Source organism: Nothoprocta perdicaria, unplaced genomic scaffold (genome assembly GCF_003342845.1).
Source record: "Nothoprocta perdicaria isolate Ctin4 unplaced genomic scaffold, notPer1 scaffold_97, whole genome shotgun sequence".
Classification (NCBI taxonomy): domain Eukaryota; kingdom Metazoa; phylum Chordata; class Aves; order Tinamiformes; family Tinamidae; genus Nothoprocta; species Nothoprocta perdicaria.
In genome coordinates this window covers 636002-652953 of record NW_020456276.1, presented here as the reverse complement: position 1 = coordinate 652953, position 16952 = coordinate 636002, and the positions used below count along the sequence as shown (strand labels likewise).

The following is a 16952-nucleotide window of genomic DNA, read 5'->3' as shown; positions in this document are numbered from 1 at the left end:
CGCCGGCCGCGGCCGCCGCGGGGAAGCCGAGCCGCATCCCCCGCGGGCCCTACGCCGAGGTGAAGCCGCTCAGCAAGGCGCCCGAGGCGGGCGGCGGCGGCGGCGACGGCGGCAAGTGCGACGACGAGCTGCTGTGCGGCAAGGGCAAGGCGGCGGCGCCGGGCGCCGAGGAGAAGCCCTACCTCAAGGTGGACCCCGAGCTCGTGGTGACCGTGCTGGGCGACCTGGAGCAGCTCCTCTTCAGCCAGATGCTGGGTGAGTGCGGGCCGGGGGAGAGGGGCCCCGCGCCGCCGTCCCCCTGTGCTGCAGCACGAGCCGGCGCCCGGGTCCCTCTGCAGCCTTGCCCTGCGTGGAGGCCTCGCCGGCCTCCGCTGCGGATGGCCACGAGCTAGTGGCTCCCGCCTGAGGCGAGGCGCCCAGCCCCTCGCCCGGCATCGCGCCTCCCTGCCGGCGAAGCCGCCGTTTGGCTTCCAYGCCAGGGACGCGGGGCACGACTGTGCTGGTCTAAACGGAGGGAGGTGGAAAGAGCGGCTGCCGTGGTGGATCTGGGATGCAGCCTCCTCGTGATGAAGCAGGGTGTGATTCTGTCCCGCTCCCCCTGGGCAAGATGCACGTCGCCTGCTTGCCCGAACCGCGCTCATCGTCACGTCCTTGTGCCGTGCTCCTCCGGCCGGCAAAGCAGCAGCGTGGATGGCGGTGCAGAGGGTAGCCAGAAGCCTCTACCCGTCGATTCGCATGAGGTTGGGGTGATTTTAGGTCTGCGTGTCCTCCGTTCCCTGCCTCAGCCGAGGCACAGCTGGGTTGGCGGCAGGGTGGACAGGGCGCCCGCGAGGCCTGGAGCTCGCCGTGGCCAAGCGATCCTTGAAGTCCGTCCGCTTGGCGCRTGCACAGAGCCAAGATGGTCCTGGGCCAGGGTTCAGAGGGAAATCTCCGTTATGGCATTTGTGGCATTAGGAAATGGTGCTGGGCTTCTGCGAGGCTTTGGGAACATGGCCTGGAGAGGTGCAGCCAAGGCTGCATCCAGAGGCTGCGCGGTGCTGGGGTGGCCCCYGCGCCGGCCGCTCTGGTGTTGCAGAGGTGCGGAGCGCGATGCCAGGGACAACTTGCACCAYGGATAGGGCTGCCCACGAAGGGGAGAGAAAACACTCGCTCAAGGGCCAGTGGGACAGAGCACGGCCTCTTCCTGGGCTCTTCCCCATCCTTCCCGCAAGAAGGAATTGCGGGTTGTGATTTTTCCTTCCCATCGTGTTTTTGGTCCTCTCCGTTTTCAAAATTGAACCACCAAACATGGAGTTTCTCCTCCCGTCTCAGCTGGATGTGGCACTTGCTCGTTGTGATGAGAGCTGTCCTAGAGCCTGACCTTGGGGACGATGTGCCAGTCCTGCATGGTGGCTGAGGGGGAAAAGCGCCCAGTGGGCTGGTACGCAGACTCCTCCGCGAGGAAAAGCTCCTCCGGTGTCTTGGGTGCAGCTTCTGGCTGAGAAAGGGAGGCCTGTTCCTCCGTTCTCCAAGAACGCTGCTGCAGGGCTGGTGGGAGCCCAGGGCTGGGTAGGTCTTGCTGGTCTGTCACATTTGACCCCTGTGCCTGGGAAGGACGAGCCGCGTGGCCAAGCGGTACTGCATGAGTTTCTCTTTGGGGCAGCAGGTACTGGCCTCCCGGGCACACGTTGGGTCTGGCATTGCTGATCCGCGTGGGCATCTTGGTGCAGGCATGTGTGGCATTTGCATCGTGGCCACCGCTGGATGCAACCTGCCTAGGCTCAAGGCTGAGCTGATYTCTAGGAAACCAAGGCAGCATCTGCCAGGGTATTGCCGAGGTGTTGAGAGCCTCCTGCTTACTGCCGAAGCTCCTTCTCCCTGCAGCCCCACGCGGCAGCGCAGAGAGGCTCCAATGGGCTCGGCCGGGTGAGGACAGCAGGGGACCTGTGGCAATGAAAAGCTCTGTTCATTCCTGMAAACTGGCTTGAGATGACGGCAAATGAGCCTGCCCTGGGCAGCCCTGATGAGAATTGAAAGCTGGGAGCCCAGGCGTGTTGTGCCCCRTCTCTCTTTGAGTCCTGGAGAAGCCCTCGTCTTCACAGGGAGCCCCCTTTGCAGSTGCAGCGTAGCAGGAACATCTCCCAGGCTTGCAGAGCTGGAGATATTGTCTTGGGATGTGTGGTGAGCGGGGAGGTTGGTGAAATCGCGTTGGGGRGCCCTGTTGTTGGGAGCGAGGGAAGGTCGCCCACGGTAGGAGCCCRTTGGCGAGGCTCATTTGGGTGGTGTGCATGTCGTGGAAAGCCATGCTTGCTGAGCCCGCCTGGCTGCAAAAGCCACCGTGCAGAGAGACCTCAGTCCTGCCCCTGGGGATGTCCACCCTCATCCCCGATGTTGAGAGAATGCCAGATACCGTTGGAGCAGTGAGCACGGGGGGATTGCTGATGGATTTGTCATTTATAGGACTAATTCGGTCACCACCCACGGTGCTGCTGCCTGGCGTCCCCATCCTGAGGCGGATCTTGGTGTCCCCATTCTTGCTTTGTTGTGAGACAGAAGGATTTCCCCAGCATCCCAGGAGACAAACTTGCAGCCTCAAGGCAGATACAGGACTGGACACTCGGAGAGATTCCTGGTTTGTGGCAGTGGCCTCAGGAGAGTGCCTTGTGTGCAAGCTTAGTAAGACCACAGCTTGTGGAAGTGCCCCCGACATCTGCTTTGGTTTCTGGGCTGGTTCTTGGTGTCCCGCTGCAGGCAGGGGCTCTGCATAGGAGCCTCCGTGCTCCTGTTCCCCTTGGGAAGTGCTGAGCACCACTGAACCTTGGGCTGCACTTGCCGTACGGAGCCTGSGTGACCTGGCTTGTGAGGGTTGAATGCTGCCAGGTTGATGTTGTGAACCACCTGTGTTGGCATGTTTGCTAGCTGATTTTCCAACATTTGGAGACTGTTGGGCTACCTGTAGTGGCACTGGGGATTATCTGTCGAGRGTCAGATGAGGACAACATCTGGGGTGGAGAGATCAGGAACTTGGCCCCATTTAAATGATCTTTTCTTATACAGGGTTGCAGACTGAGCTGCTTGTTGTGCCATTGAGTTTCAACATTGATTCCCAGACTTAACCAAGCCTACCATGACCTGGCACGTCTCTGATGGTCTCTGTGGTGGACATGCTGAGTGGAGCTTGGAGATGCGCAGAGGAGGGAGTGATTTGATAGCAGAGAGGAGGTTGCGCTGTCTCCTCATCTGCATCCGGGGCAGAGCCAAGGCTGAGTGTGCTTGACCCTGGATGCGTATCAGGGCTCCGACTTCTGGTCCAGATCCTTCTTGCTTGTGACCCACACAGGTAAAACCTTCTCCAAGGGTGACAGTCACTTGGTGCATTCTACAAATTGACTCCTTGGGGAGAGATGATCCCAGGGATGGAGACAGAGCTAGCTCAGGAGAGCTGGCCGGAAGCCCCGCTAGGTCTGCTCGGTGAGACTGAGACTTGTTCTCTGTTGCTGCAGGAGGCCTTGCAGAGGGAGGGATGGCTTCTCCACACTGTTTTGTGGACMCTTTTGGCATTAGAGGCATCAGTCCGAGGCATTTTGCCCTGGGTGCGGGGTGGCTGGAGGAGACCCGCTCGCTTGGTTTGTGCTTGGTTTGTGCGAGCGTGGCGTGAGCCGCGCTGCCTCTCAGCCTCTGCATGACTTGTTGATGAACTGTTGGCCTGTGCTCCAAAGCCTGTTCAGCCGCTGACTAACCCGCGTGCTCTGCTCCACCAGACGCGATGACTTACCGAGGTTTTCTGCATCCCTGGTTTCTGCACCCGAATACTCATTTCTCTGCACGCTCCTCCYGCCCAGAATATACACAGGCTGTAGTGCGATGTTGGCCAAAATTACAATTTATTTAGTAGCAGCCACATGTTACCTCTCATTTGGTTGCTGCAGCTGTGTCACCCGTTTGATGACACCGAAGCCTTTGTAGAGCTGGTAGAGATGCAGCAGCGTTTGAGGCAGAGCCGCTTGCGCAAGACGGGAGAGGTCACTGGGATGCAGCAACCACATGCGCTTTGTAGAGGCTATTTCCAACATCAAAATTATACCTTGCGCATGGACTAGAGAGGCTGAGGCTTCTCATCAAAGCTGGGTGGCAGCTGGGCTTGCTAATTACCCCCGCCCCCGGCCATGGGCTGGAGGGCACGGCGGGAGCGCGGCCGGCGCAGCGGCAGAGCTCGCGGCACGCGGCTCGCCCAGCGTGCGGGGCGGCTGGGGCTGGGTGCTGGGTCTCGGAGCCGGCGCGGGGACCCGGGGCGATTGCTGCACTTCCCATAAAATCCCTAGAGCGCGGCCAAGAGCCTGCAGTTACTGTGTGCAACCATTCCCTTGACCATCTCTTGCTGCACGGGGTGCCTCTTAAGTGGCTGCTAATGGGTGTAAGTGTAGAGATTGGTTTTGGTGGGCCGGTGGCCAGGCACATCCCTGTGTGGTCCCAGGAGTAAGGGCGTTCCGTAAACCCTTTGCTCCAGGAGCCTCCGTAGCCCTGCTGAGCTCTGCAGGGGCAGGGAGAACCTGTCGCAGCTCTCGGCTGTGGGCCCTGCTCCACCAGGCAGCCCTTGGACATGCAGTTGAACCTCCTGGATGGCGCTGGCATGTCGTGGAGGGAGGAAAGGATGACCCGCTCCTCCCGTGGGTGCCGCTATGGCCAGGCTCGGCCCAGAAATAACTTCTCAGTAGGACACGCTTTCCTAGGCCAGGGGTGTCCCAAGGCTGGCAGCAGACTGGGCAGCGGRTGCCAGGGGACCCATCTGCCATGGGGAGAGGAGCCAAAGGGCTGGTAAGGACTGCTGGGCAAATTTCCCCCTTGGAGGGTGGGATCTTCATGTTGCGTGAGATTCTTGGTTAAATCCTCCCTGCAGTGCAGGAAAGGCTCTTGCTTGATGTTTGGTGCATTCCCAGTCCTGGTGGAAATGGTCTCACCAGGATAGCCCTTCCCGACTAGATCCCAGGAACAAATCCCCTCCTGATTAGCTTCCCTGCCAGCTGGGCACATGGTACACAATTAAAAGGGGTCTCTCTACCTCCTTGCTTCCCTTGCTGTTTAATTAAACACTAATGAGGTCCATCGCAGCTCTCTGCGGCAGGAACCCGGCTCCCTGACGGGAAGAGTGAGGAGGTCAGGCACCAAGTGGCTCTTTGCAGCCCTGGGAGCAGATTGTTGCTTTGTAAAGCAATGCAACCGCTCAGCTATCGCTGTTAGGGGTGTGCTGTTCCTCTCTTAAGACCCTTGTGTGATGGTGCCCTTGTGACAAGCTGTGACAGCTGTGGTGATTTGGGAGAAGGTTTGGAAGTGCGACCTGAGCACCACGGAGGTGGTTGGGAAGCGCTGTGTCCCGCCAGTAASGGCAGTGCAAACAAAACCCTGAAAACCCAAGTTGCTCTTTCAAAGCTTGCTCTGAAAAAGGAACAGTGCAATCACTTGCATACAAAAATATTTGGAGATGCATTACCAAAATATWTTTTTCTTCCTCCAAAGAACCTGTAAAAATTGCTGTAGAAATGGCGCTTTCTCCATGGCTGCCTRTATTTTGTCCCCAAATCCAATATTTGTCCGCTGAGGAAAATGCATGAATGAATGAAAAAAAAATCACACAACTCYATTTCCTCTGGGCTGTTGTGAGTGACTCATATCAGGCTGACATGGGCAGGATGCCCAAGGAATGCTCTTCAGGAACTGTTGGTGGGATGTGACCACAAGCGGGCCTGGGCACTGTCCCTTTGAGAGCTTGTTCCTCTCGGAGCAGCGGCTGAGCGTTCCCGGGATCGCTTCCTCTGGGAGAAGGGCACTTGAGCACCCTGCCGGGTTGAGCTGCCTTGTCAGTGGTGCCCTTGGGGCTTGGGTGGCACACAGAGAACCTATGGTAGAATCATTATGGTTGAAAAAGACCTTTAAGATCATTGAGTCCAACCATAGACGCTTCCACACCGTCCTGCCAACCCATGTGCCCCAGGCTGATCTACCCCTGTGTCAGGWGCTCCTTCCACGGCCGGAGTCCCCTCCCGCCGCCCCGTGTCCGCAGCCTCACCTCTCCGCTCTGCCTTTGGCTGCTCACACCGTAGTGCGCGTCGTCTCGGTGCCAGCAGCCCCTTCCCCACACAGCCCCCCTCTCCCGCCACCCCATTACGTCCGTTTGCGTTATCAGCTCGTTGGCTTCGTGGTGCAGGGCGGCAGTTTTCCCCCCTTCCTYCCTGCACATGGCCCTTTTGGGCTCAACCTCACTGGAGTCTCTGAGAGAGGCGCTTGGCCAACTCCTTCACCTGTGGGGATCCGTTCCAGGTCAGTGCAGAGCCAGAGATTGCAGCCTTCAAGGTGCATGAGCTTTGAGTGATGCCAACCCTTCGTGACAGCCCATCTGCCGTGGCTGGCGTGTGGCTCCCTGGTTGCCTTGGCCGGGCCAGGCAGTTTTCTGCGCGGCTGAGCTCCTGGGGACACCTGCCACCGCTCCCAGCACCGGGACAGTGTTGCACGTGGTGATGTGACCCCCGAGGGGTCCTCTGCGGCACGGYGTGCACGTGTGTGGTGGAGCAGCCRTGTCCCGGGCTGCGTGAGCGCCCGCAGTGTCTGCGGGACCGGTGGCAGCTGACACGGGACCGACACCGGCAGGGCCCGAAGCCCAAAACACCTTTGCGCCCCCAGCAYGTGGCTGGTGAAGGTTGCTGTGGCTCTGCGGGACGCTGTGCTGGGCGGCGTGGGGACGGCCCCATCTTTGGGGGTTAGCGTCGCCCTCGATGCCACRCGGGACGCTAACGCGGGCGGCGGGAGACGGGCTGCAGCTCCRTCCCGCCGTGTCCCCCTCCTGCAAAGTCATGTTCTGCTCGCGGCGGAGCGGGCGAAGCAGCCGCCCCGGGGAGGAAGGGGAGGGGTTGCAGCGTTGCAGCGGCTTGGAAGCGGCGGGAGCTGCGGGACAGCGGGGGGCGTGAGGAGGGGGCGGTGTGTGGGGCCGCCAGGCCGGGCTGGGGCGCGGGGCTGCGCCGCTGCCCTCGGCGCTGCRGCGCAGGGGCTGCTGCAATGCGGGGCTGCGCCGAGGAGCCGCGTGGACGCGGGCGAGCCTGTGCCGTGGCGGCTGTGACGCTGAACGCAGCGCCCGGCGCTCCCCGCGGCCCCTCCGCTTTCCTCTAGCCCCTTCCTCGTGCTCTCTTGTGCTTCCCTCCAGTGTCCCTCGCAGCTCATCTTGTCCAAGCGAGGCGGTAACGGCCCCCTGGTTAACGCAGGCGCAGGGGGAGGTTGGTCTCGAGGTGCATGAGCTGCTGGAAGCCGTGTAGGGGAGCTGGGCTCGAGGGCTCTCACGGCGGCGGCCGCGGGATGTTTCCTCGCCCTGCAGAGCGGGCGGCCTCGCAGCGGGGCTCCTGGGCGCGAGGTGCGAGCTGCGGGCAGGCAGCCGTGTCTGCCAGCGCCGCGCGCGGAGCCTGCGGCCACGTGCGGCCACCTCTGTGTGTGCGGCCACCTCCACGCGTGTGAGTGCGCCCGGTGCCGCGCGTGCTGCAGCGCCCGCGAGCGCACAGGATGCCCCCGATACCGCGCACAGGATGCCCCCGATACCGCGCGCATGAATCCCCGCTACCCCGCGCGGACTGTGCGAGCGCTTTCTCCTTTCACACCCCGCCTTGGTTTTGCATCAGTCTAGTTGTCTTAAACTTCCTAAGAGTTGAGCAATTTGTGATCCTCTTGATGGGCGACTTATCTGCTAGGATCTGGTCTGAAGCGTCCACCTGGAGTTGCAGAAGGGATTTATGGAAAATCCAGCCTTCAAGCCTTACTTTGTGAAGATGAAGTCGCGGAGCTGCTCTGTCAGCTTGTGTTTGCCCAGATCTCATCCAGGAGCAGCACAAGCCAGTGAGGATGTTACTGCTTTACGAGGGGAGGGTGGGCGGGCAGGAAGGAGGGACCTGCTGAAGGTCAAAGAAGAGCCAGCTTTCGTGGTTTAATTTCCAGAATTAGAGCTCAACGTTCCCTGCCGCGTGTTGCGCCCACGACACTGCGATTCCCTCGACAGGTTGYGAGCCCGACTTGCAGCCGCAGGTGAAGCCGCTCCGAGGCTGGGCTCCCCGCCAGCCTCCCCGGCTCAGCAGCCAGTTGGCTGCAGCCTGGGAACCTCTCCTGCGCCCTGGGCTGGATGTGCTGCACGGGGCACGGGTCCATGAAGCTGCTGGAGTTGGTGGTGGTTCTTGTTGGGCCCAGGAAATGGGGGAGAGCGACACTTTGAAGACCAAAGCCCTTGGAGTGTGAGCAGGAGGTGGTAATTGCGGTGCGGCAGTGGGATAAGCGATACCTTTAGCACCAGTAAAAGCCTGAACTGCTTTTATGTCCAGTGCCAGACCTTGGCAGAGATGTCCTCACACTTTCCTCCACTTGGTTGGATGGAGAGGGATGTTTGCAGTGACCCAGCCTGGTTGGCACATTCGTGGCTGCTGCCACCGCTGGGAGCAGCCCCGTTGGGGCAGACGCTGCAGTAAAGCCACCAGACCAGTTCCTTCAACAGGGATCTCCCAAAATGTGCCGTCTTGGCTGATCCCAGCCCTCGCTGCTTTGCCGGGAGTCTGCGCAGGCTTCGCGTTGAGGTGTGGTGAAGCCTCCACCTTTGTACTTCTGCTGAAACACCCCTGATGCCATCACCGTCCTCAACCTCTACGCTAAAGAGCCCGGCTCAGAGCGCCGCTGTGAATCACGTTCAAAGCTGAGATTCAGGTACAGCTCCGTCGCTGGCTATTTATAGACGTGTAAGCTTTCAACATAGCTGAAGGCTGAGAATAACTCCCTGATTAGACAGTTCTCAAAATCACACGCCCATTGCCCATGCGCATCRTGATGTTCTCAGACTCCCTGCATATTGGTACGTTTTGGTCGTGTGCCAGCCGAATTGCAGCGAGGAGGATTTTCACCCTGGGTTTTCTTTTTTTTTCTCCTTCTTCTGATGCCAAATTACTGCTGTCAGCACGCTGCATTGAGTGCAGAGTCTGATAGGAGCTGGTGCTGCTGACGGTTTGGACTGACCTTCATGAGAGCTTGAGCTAGTGGTGGGGTGGCCTCATCTGCTCATCAGTTGCTTCCATCTCATTGTGGACAGGTTCTTCTGAAGGGAGGCGAATGGTGGGGATGTCTTCACGCCCCCATAAAACCAACAGCTACGCTGGCTCGGGGAGGAGGAGACGAGCTGGTGCCTTTTGAGGTACATGGGGACATGGTTTATCAGGAATGGTGTTGAAGGGCTTACGGTTGGACTCGATCTTGAAGGTCTTTTTCCAACTATCAGGATTCTTCTGCCTCTTCTTCTCAGGGCTTGGGTGGCAGCATCTCCATTTCTCCTATCGCCTTGAAATTGGGCCAGGCTCCCTTATTTTCCATTCCCCTTAATTTCCTAGCCCAGCACATAGGGACACGTGGGAGCTGCCAGCCGGGGATGTGCTCATGAATCCGAGGCAAAGGAACCTGCTCTTCAGACCGGGACCTACAATGTTGAAACTCATCTCTTTAATGAGCCCCTCAGGCTGGGAACGTTAGGCGCTGTCACGGTGTTTCCAGTTCATTTTGTTTTTGACTGGCATTATACTTCCAAGCTGATGGAGATGCCTGGAAGAATAGATAGCAGCTAATTCGCATAGATTGCTGCAGCGCGGGAGCTCCCCGAGGCAGAAAGAGGCTGGTGTAAAACAAGCCGTGGGCCGTTTCATGGGGTGAGCAAGTCCCTGCCCGGTGGTCTCCTGGCTCTGGGTGTTCTGGGACGCTCTCTCTCTGCCTGGGAGAGCCCTGATCCTCCCGCCAGAAGCTCATTCTGGTCCACTTTGGTGCCTCAATGGGAGAAGGTGGCTTTGGAGCGAGGGCAGCTTCTGGCCTCCAACAGATCGTGTGCAGCTAGAGCAGGACAAGTGCAAAGGTGCTGTGGCCTCCACGACATAGGACCCGCTTTGCAGCCACGTTGTCTCTTGCTTTTCACCACACAGCCCACGACTGGCTTTGAGAAACCTCCGAGCTCCTAACACTCATGGCGCAGCAAGGCCAAGGGGCAAGAGGACATTCCCCTTCCTCCGCATCCCAGCAGGGAAGAAGGCAAGGCAGTGTCCTGGAAAACTCGCTCCTAACCTTYGCTTGCAGGGAAAGGTGTGTGCACGTTCCCGAGGAGCTGGCCTCGCTCTGGAGCTGCCTCCGCTGGGCTTTGTGCTGCTGCAACCCCCAGGTTCAGAGCTAATGGACTCCTCTGTTGGCATTCACCAATTTTGGTTTCCTGTGCTGGACTGCTCTTGGATCGGTGAAGGTGACGCCCTGGCAGCTCAAGGTGAAGCCCTGGCAGCTGAAAGTGAATAGTGGTGGTGAGTGACCTCCAGCTGCCATTGGGCTTGGGAGGAAGGTGGCTGCTTCTGAGCCTCCCTGAAACCCCAGATTTGTTTTAAATTAGAGCAAAAACGCACAACTCTTTCAGAGAAGAGGAACCACGCTGGCCAAGTTGCATGTCAGACCTTGAGCTGGGCAAAGACAGGCGTCCTGGAAGCAGAGATGCCAACATGTGACTGTACCCAAGAGCGGCATTGGCTTCTTGTCACTTGTGGCAGTGGTTTCTCATGAAGAATGTGCACATAGATTTGGTCTGGGATCAAAATCCTGCTTCTCCTGGAGATCTTGGTGCCTGCTCGCTGGTCAAGTTGGAGAACCAGAGTTTGCCTGACTCATAGAAGTAAACCCAGGGCTGTAGAGAGCCAGGGAACTTGCAGGTCATGAGTCTTTTTGTCTTCGGCTAATTCCAGCTTGATAGCTCATTTGTGGTTGATTTGAAGTTGGATGCAGCATTTCCTGGACTTCCTTTCTCCCAACTGCCGAGTGCAGTTACTGTGAGCACTTGAACAGCTTCTCTGTTTCACCTCAAAGCCGACTGCGTCTTGGCCCTACGGGGAACAGCGTCATCTGAAGCCAAGTCACAGCTCTCCTGCTCCTTGGCCCTGCTCAGAGAGCGTCCAGAACTGCTGAGCAGACAGAACGGGGCATGGGGAGTCCTGCTACCTTGGATGCTCCAACGTTTTTCCGCAGGACCCAGCCCTATGTCACCACATAAAGAGCACAGCCCATCGCGCCAGTTCTGGCAGCCCCCGGCCAGTGTAACCACAGAATTGCAGCAGTCCTGGGGCTGGTGGCTTTTTAGGGAGCCCCCGCTGTGGTTTCGGGGATCCAGGAGGTGTGGAGCTGCTGTTCTTGAGAGATGATTTACTAGCATTTCCTTCCACAAGGGTGAGAACATCTGGAAGGGGGCAGATGCCTGGGCAGTGACACCTTCAACCATCTCATTTTCATTCGCCCAAACCTTTTTAAATTGCATTTTTGCTGGGCCAAGCAGGGTTTTGGTGCTGCTGGAACTTAAACCTTAATATCTATCATCCGGCTGTGCTCTGCAGAGCACTCAGCGCCTTTTTCTTTTCCTTTTTTTTTTTTTTTTTTTTTTTTTGCTCTTTTCAGTTTAGTTTTCCAAGTTGAGATTACTGGCATCTGTTCCCAGATGGAGAACATGTGGCCGGTTCCTGCAAGGGGAGGGGAAGGGCCTTTCCCCATGAAGCAGCGTGGGGAGTGAGCAAGGGAACGTCGTCCCGGAGCCCRCAGGATGCTCCTTCGGCCCGTGTGCTCCAGGCTCCCCGGGCTGCTCGGAAACCCTCCGTGGGCAGAGCTTGCACGGCGGCGTTGCTTGCCCTGGGCGGTCACCTCCCATCACGTCCCTTATTAACGACGGGGAAATCGCAGTAACCTGGAGGCAGGATTAGATCTCAGATCGGCTGCTGTTTGCACCCGCAGCCGCGCTGCTCTCCACGGGGAAAGTGGAGAGCGAGTCATAAACTTTCCGCCCTGATTCCTATTCTTTCTTTCTTTTTATTTTCCCCCTGGGGCAAATGCTCGTGGATAAAAAAAACGGTGGTCCTTGGGGTCCTTGCAGAGCAGTCCTGCGTTGCACGAGCTGGCGGGGCGCTCGCGGCTCCCAACGGCTCCTTGCAAGCGAGGAGGAAGCAAACCCAGAGCTTGGAGGCGGAAAGATAAATTTGCAAAGCAGCTTTTCCAGCCTCACTTTCCCCAGCGGATCATGTTGGAGAGCCTAAAACGATGCTGCCGTTTTCCCAAAGCCRGATACCCATGCTGGATAAAGCATCGCTCCCTGCACTGTGTCCTCTTTGTCCTCCCTGACGTTTCTTCAGGGGGCAGAGGTGCTGATTTGTTTTGTTGCTAAGATTCTTGTTCCCTTCGTGGGAACAAAGCACATTTTGCTTGGATTCGATTCCCTATAGCTTCAAAGCCGAGTCGGCTCCGGGGCTGCCAACTCCTTTCCGTATTGCGAGAGCGAGCCCTGCTTTCCATCCCGAGCAGCCCCCGGGTCGCAGCTCCGTCGCCCCCTCCGAGACAATAGTTGGAGCCGACGCCTGCGTTTTGGAAGCGCGAGGCCGAGGCTGCGCCAGGCGACGCGCCGGGTGCCAGAACCGCGCTGGGGGAGGGAAGACGGAAAGGGGGAAAAAAAAAAAGAGGAGGAGGAAGGAAAACTTGCTCCGATGGGATGTTTCCAAGGAGATCATGCTAATGATCTCCCATTTCCTCGCACGGCGTTCTCCGGCGCGCGCTCTTGGGGTGCTCGGCAGGGCTGCTGCCGCGACCAGCGGTGAAAGCTGATGTCGCCTCGATGGGAGCGAGCGCTTTCTGCAGCGCCGGTTAGCAGAGCGCGTTTCGCCTACCCATTTTTCTGCATCCTGCTTTTGGCATCTGCAATAGCAGCTGCGCTAGCCTGGGGTAGCAACCGAGGAGCAGAGCCCTCTTTAAACCTCCTTTTTTTYCCCAAATCAGCATCAAGTGAGAGATATGTGTCAAACGAGCTTGCATCCGGCCTGGACACACTCTGGCCCTTGGCTGCTGGGAGCTTTGTTACGAGCTACTCRGGCCTCTGCGAGCTCAGCTGGGAGCTTTGCGGTCGGGTCCCGCCGCGCTGACGGGTTTTCCTGACTCATCCGTCTCGGCCTTCGGTTGAGGCCGGGTGCTGGGATGGACCCGCAGCCTGGGAGAGCAGGGAGGGCGGTTCAGCCTTCTGATCACCTCTGGTTTGCCAAATTGGAGGAAGTCGGGCTGCTGCTTCTCTGCTCSGGGATGTTTTTGCTTGGGGTTGCAAAAGCCACTCTTCATTTTTTGTTTTTTTTTTTTTCTTCCCCTTTCCTGACGTGTATTTTTCCCTGCACTTTTAAGCTAAAGCATGGAGAGGAGAGAGAGCGAGAGAGATGGGAGAAAACAGGGAAGAGGAAGTGGAGGAAAAAAAAGTCTGCTCCGGGCTTTGCACGACCTCCGGTGCCTTTGTCTGTCTGTGTGTAGGAAGAGCGGATGGGCAGCACAGTCATCCCTGGAAGGGGGCAGCGGTGGTTTGCACAGCGGGGCTGGGAGCAGGCAGGATATGTTTTCCTGGCTGTTCCAGTGGCTCCGTCACAGCAGAGACCAAGCGTCCCAGCAGTGTGGTGGGATGYGGGGGTGTTGTCAACCAGAGCACGGTCCTCTGCAGTGGCCTGGCTTGGCTCGAGTGAAGGGGCAAGACCCGCTGCCGAATTCCAGCCCCTTTTCTTCCACCCCTCTCCTGGGCTTGCTGCGAGGAGGGTGAAGATCCCTGGAAAGAGGAGGAAGGAGACTCGGAGCCAAGCGAARGTGGCCAAGGAGACCTCACACAGTTGAGCGCTACCAGCGAGTCCTTTGCCAAAACTCCATCGACCAGGAGGGCTCGTCCTGCTTCATAAAGCAGATTTATGCCTGACACTGCCACATTGCATTGGCTTTGCAAAGCGCCTCGCGCTTCCGACCCGCCCAAGACCCGCGAACGCTCTGAACCAGTGCTGGAGATACCACCAATGTCTTCCCATTGCTCCTTTTTTTTTTTTTTCCCCTCTTCTCTTAGTTTTCTCTTCTTCTTTTTCTCTTTTTTCCCCMCCATTCGGCTTTATCCGTCAGGCGTTACCGGCCCCTTGACCAGCGCCGTGGTCTCCGCTCTGGTGCTCGGCGGCTCCTGGAGCTGCCTTCCCAGCCCCGCGTGCCTCCTGTGAGCTGGAAGCGTAGCCAGCAAAAGACAAATCGCTTCCTTGTTTGAGTGCCTCTTGGCTGATACCTTCCCCCCAAAGCTGTAGCGCTGGCTCAGCTTTGCCTCAGAGCGAACATGGCTCCGCTTTGTATTTGGACAGTCCCCTGGAGCAAATTTTGGCGAGCGAAGCTCAAAAAAAAAAAGAAGAAAAAACCACTGCAGCTGTTTCCCACGGTGCTGCGAGCTCGCCCCGCACTGCTCTGTTGCGTGCACGTCAAATGTTGGAGGTGTGCGCGGGTCAATCCTGCTTGTGGTCCTGCTGGAGGCCCCTCCGCAACGTCCTCGGGGGCTCCTGTCCCTGCAGAGAGCGGAGCCTGTGGGGCAGCTCCTCATCCCTGAGACTTTAGAGGTGTCTGCATACGCATAACGTGGACTGTCCTGGGCTCTGGGGGTCCCTCAGAGGCAGATGTCCCCATGGATGGCACTGTGGTGAGCAAACCCTTACAGAAACCTGCAAGAGCAGGCAGGGCTGGCAGTGACAAATATCCGCCTCGGGTACAGAGAAGGCTCCTGCAAACGTGTGTCCTCGCACGTTCCCTGGGACAGGGAGTCCATCGGGATCCCGTTCCCCCAGCAGCACCGACGTGCCAGTCTAAGGGCTGGGTCCCCTCCACAGGGAGCAGGGCTGAAACCAGCACCGTGTCTTCTGGGTAGCGACGGTCGCCGGGAGCCGCCTCCTCGTGCATCGCGTCTGCTGCCAAACCGGCTGCGGTGGAACGGGCTCTGCCGCGGCCCCGGCTCCCCGGGATGGTCCCGTGCATCCCAGCGGGGCAGCCCGGCCGTGCTGTCCTCCCGTGCGGGCACGGCCCCGTGCAGATCGAGCGAGGGAGGAGAGTTGGGACACAGAACTCGCATGGGAAATAGTTGCTCTTTATCGTATAGCATTAGCCACTCTACTTAGAAGCCTTAAGAGTCCTAGAGTGTATCCTGCGCGTCTCCCAGGGGTGTATCCAGCCCAAAGTGAGGTGGCCCTGACACCCGTGGTGACCGTGGCTTGAAGAGCCCCTTCCCTTGTCATCTTCCYTTGGCCCCGTGGGGTGCCTGGCCAAGAGGCTCTGTGGGCTTTAGGGCTTCGGGGTGGGACTCAGCCCATCGGCGAAGGAAATGGGAACTTCTACCAGTGCAAGGTTAACGAGAAAGAATCATCCCCTTCTTCGCATCGACTGTGGAGCGGCTGCAGAGGGCCAGGGCAAGGAGCGGCTCCCAAGGCACCTGGAGCAGCCCCGCTGCGCCCCTCCGTCCCCGAGGGGAAAGCGGCCACGCTCTAAATAGGAGATTTATTCCTCTGAGTCACTCGCCCTGCAAGGGGAGCTCCGGGCGCTGCACAGCAATTAAAATAAGTTTGYGCGAACGGCGCCGGCTCTGGAGCTGGTGGAGCATTTGGTGGGGCCGAGCACAGATGGGTAGCGCTGCGCGTTGCTGCCCCACCGGCACAGAAACAGGTTCTCGGTGGCCTCGGGGAGGCTGGAAAGCTCTGGCAGGCAGAAAGGATGAAATCATTGGGGTCACAGTGGCCGTTGTGGGGGGGTCTGCAAATCTGGGTGACCTTGGGGCAAGGGGAGCTGGATGGAGGAGGTTGGGACCTCACTGGGGAGAGAGGGAGGCTCTGATGAGTGACCGGGGGTTCCTTGTCCTGCTCCAGGGCTTTCCGTGGTGGTAATTCCCTTTATTCCCCCTCGCCACCTCCGCTGCTAGGACGTTGCTTGCACGGCTCCAGCAGCATCTGTCAGGACCTGCTTCCCCTCCCCGGCCTTGGCGCTCCTGGGGCAGGGGGACCATCAGCCCCCGGCCGAGCCTGACATCAATTAATCATCAGCCGAAAAATTAGCATTGTGGCAGGACGCTTTGGAAGGGAACGGTTCCCCAGATGGAAGTGAAACCAGCCCCGCTTCTCCCCTTGCTCCCATCGGAGGTGGTGACAATGGAGCCACCAACGAGCCTGGAATTAATTTGAGCCTCCCTGGTTCCCCAGGGCCAGGCCAGCCCCAGGAAAAGCTGCTTCCAGCCCTGACTCAGCTGTCGGGGGCTCTTGTAGGACCACGTCGGGGACCAGCATGTGCCCTCCCTGCAGCCGTCCCGCGGGAGATGCGGACACGGAGCTGCCCGCGGCCCTCGCTGCCTGCCTGGCATCTCCCCAGAGCTGGAGGCCTCCGGATCCCACTCTCTSGGATGCGACTGGAGAAACCGGGAGCTTCCCGAGAGCTGGTCCTGGTGCCCCGTGCAGCGCGTTGGGATTTTGCATGGCTGCAAGAGACCCGCGAGGGCTCCTGCGCTGCGGCCGGCCCAGCCAAGCGTCTAGCAGAGCCCGGCCGCGGCGAATTGTGYTTGCAGCGCGCTGCTCGGCACAGAGCTCGCCGTCACGAGGAGCGAGGACAAAGGCTCCCTGTTCGCCTCGTCCCACTGGGTGCAATTCCAACAGCTAAAAAGCAAATGTGAGTTGTTTGTCCCTGTGAACATAAAGCTTTCCTGAGCACGGCCACATCCCGGCCCTGGCCGGGGAGCTCGGCTCTGGGAACATCCCAAAGGAGCCAGCGCGTGCCAAGAGCCGCCGGGCCGGCCGGCTCCTGCGACCCTCGTGGCTGCAGCGGGACGGTGCTGCAAGGAGAGGGTTCCTGGAGGTCCCCGCGCTGCTGGGGGGTCGTTCCCCTTTGCTTCTCCCACCCGGACCACAGGACATGTAACGGTGCCAGCGCTGCTGTGGAATCACCGCCAGCGGAGGAGGCCGGTCGTGCCGCGGCCTGGCTCTGGGCTCGGACCCTGCTTGCGAGAGGCGCCCGGAGGGCGGCTGCAATAACGGGGCTGTTGAGCGGCTGCGGCGCGCGTGGCCGGTGGGCGCGAGGGCCCGGCTCCGGACAGGAGCTCTCTG

General features: G+C 59.2%; 1 protein-coding gene across 1 annotated transcript in view; it reads left to right on the top strand.

The window, feature by feature from the left end:
* The first annotated feature begins 201 nt into the window (after positions 1-201).
* NAV1 (neuron navigator 1) overlaps positions 202-16952 on the top strand; it is a 45416-nt gene continuing 28665 nt past the window's right edge. The window contains exon 1 of the mRNA XM_026053239.1: positions 202-255. Within this exon, the coding sequence (XP_025909024.1) occupies positions 249-255 (7 nt within the window). The 5' untranslated portion in view covers positions 202-248. The remainder of the gene's footprint in view (positions 256-16952) is intronic.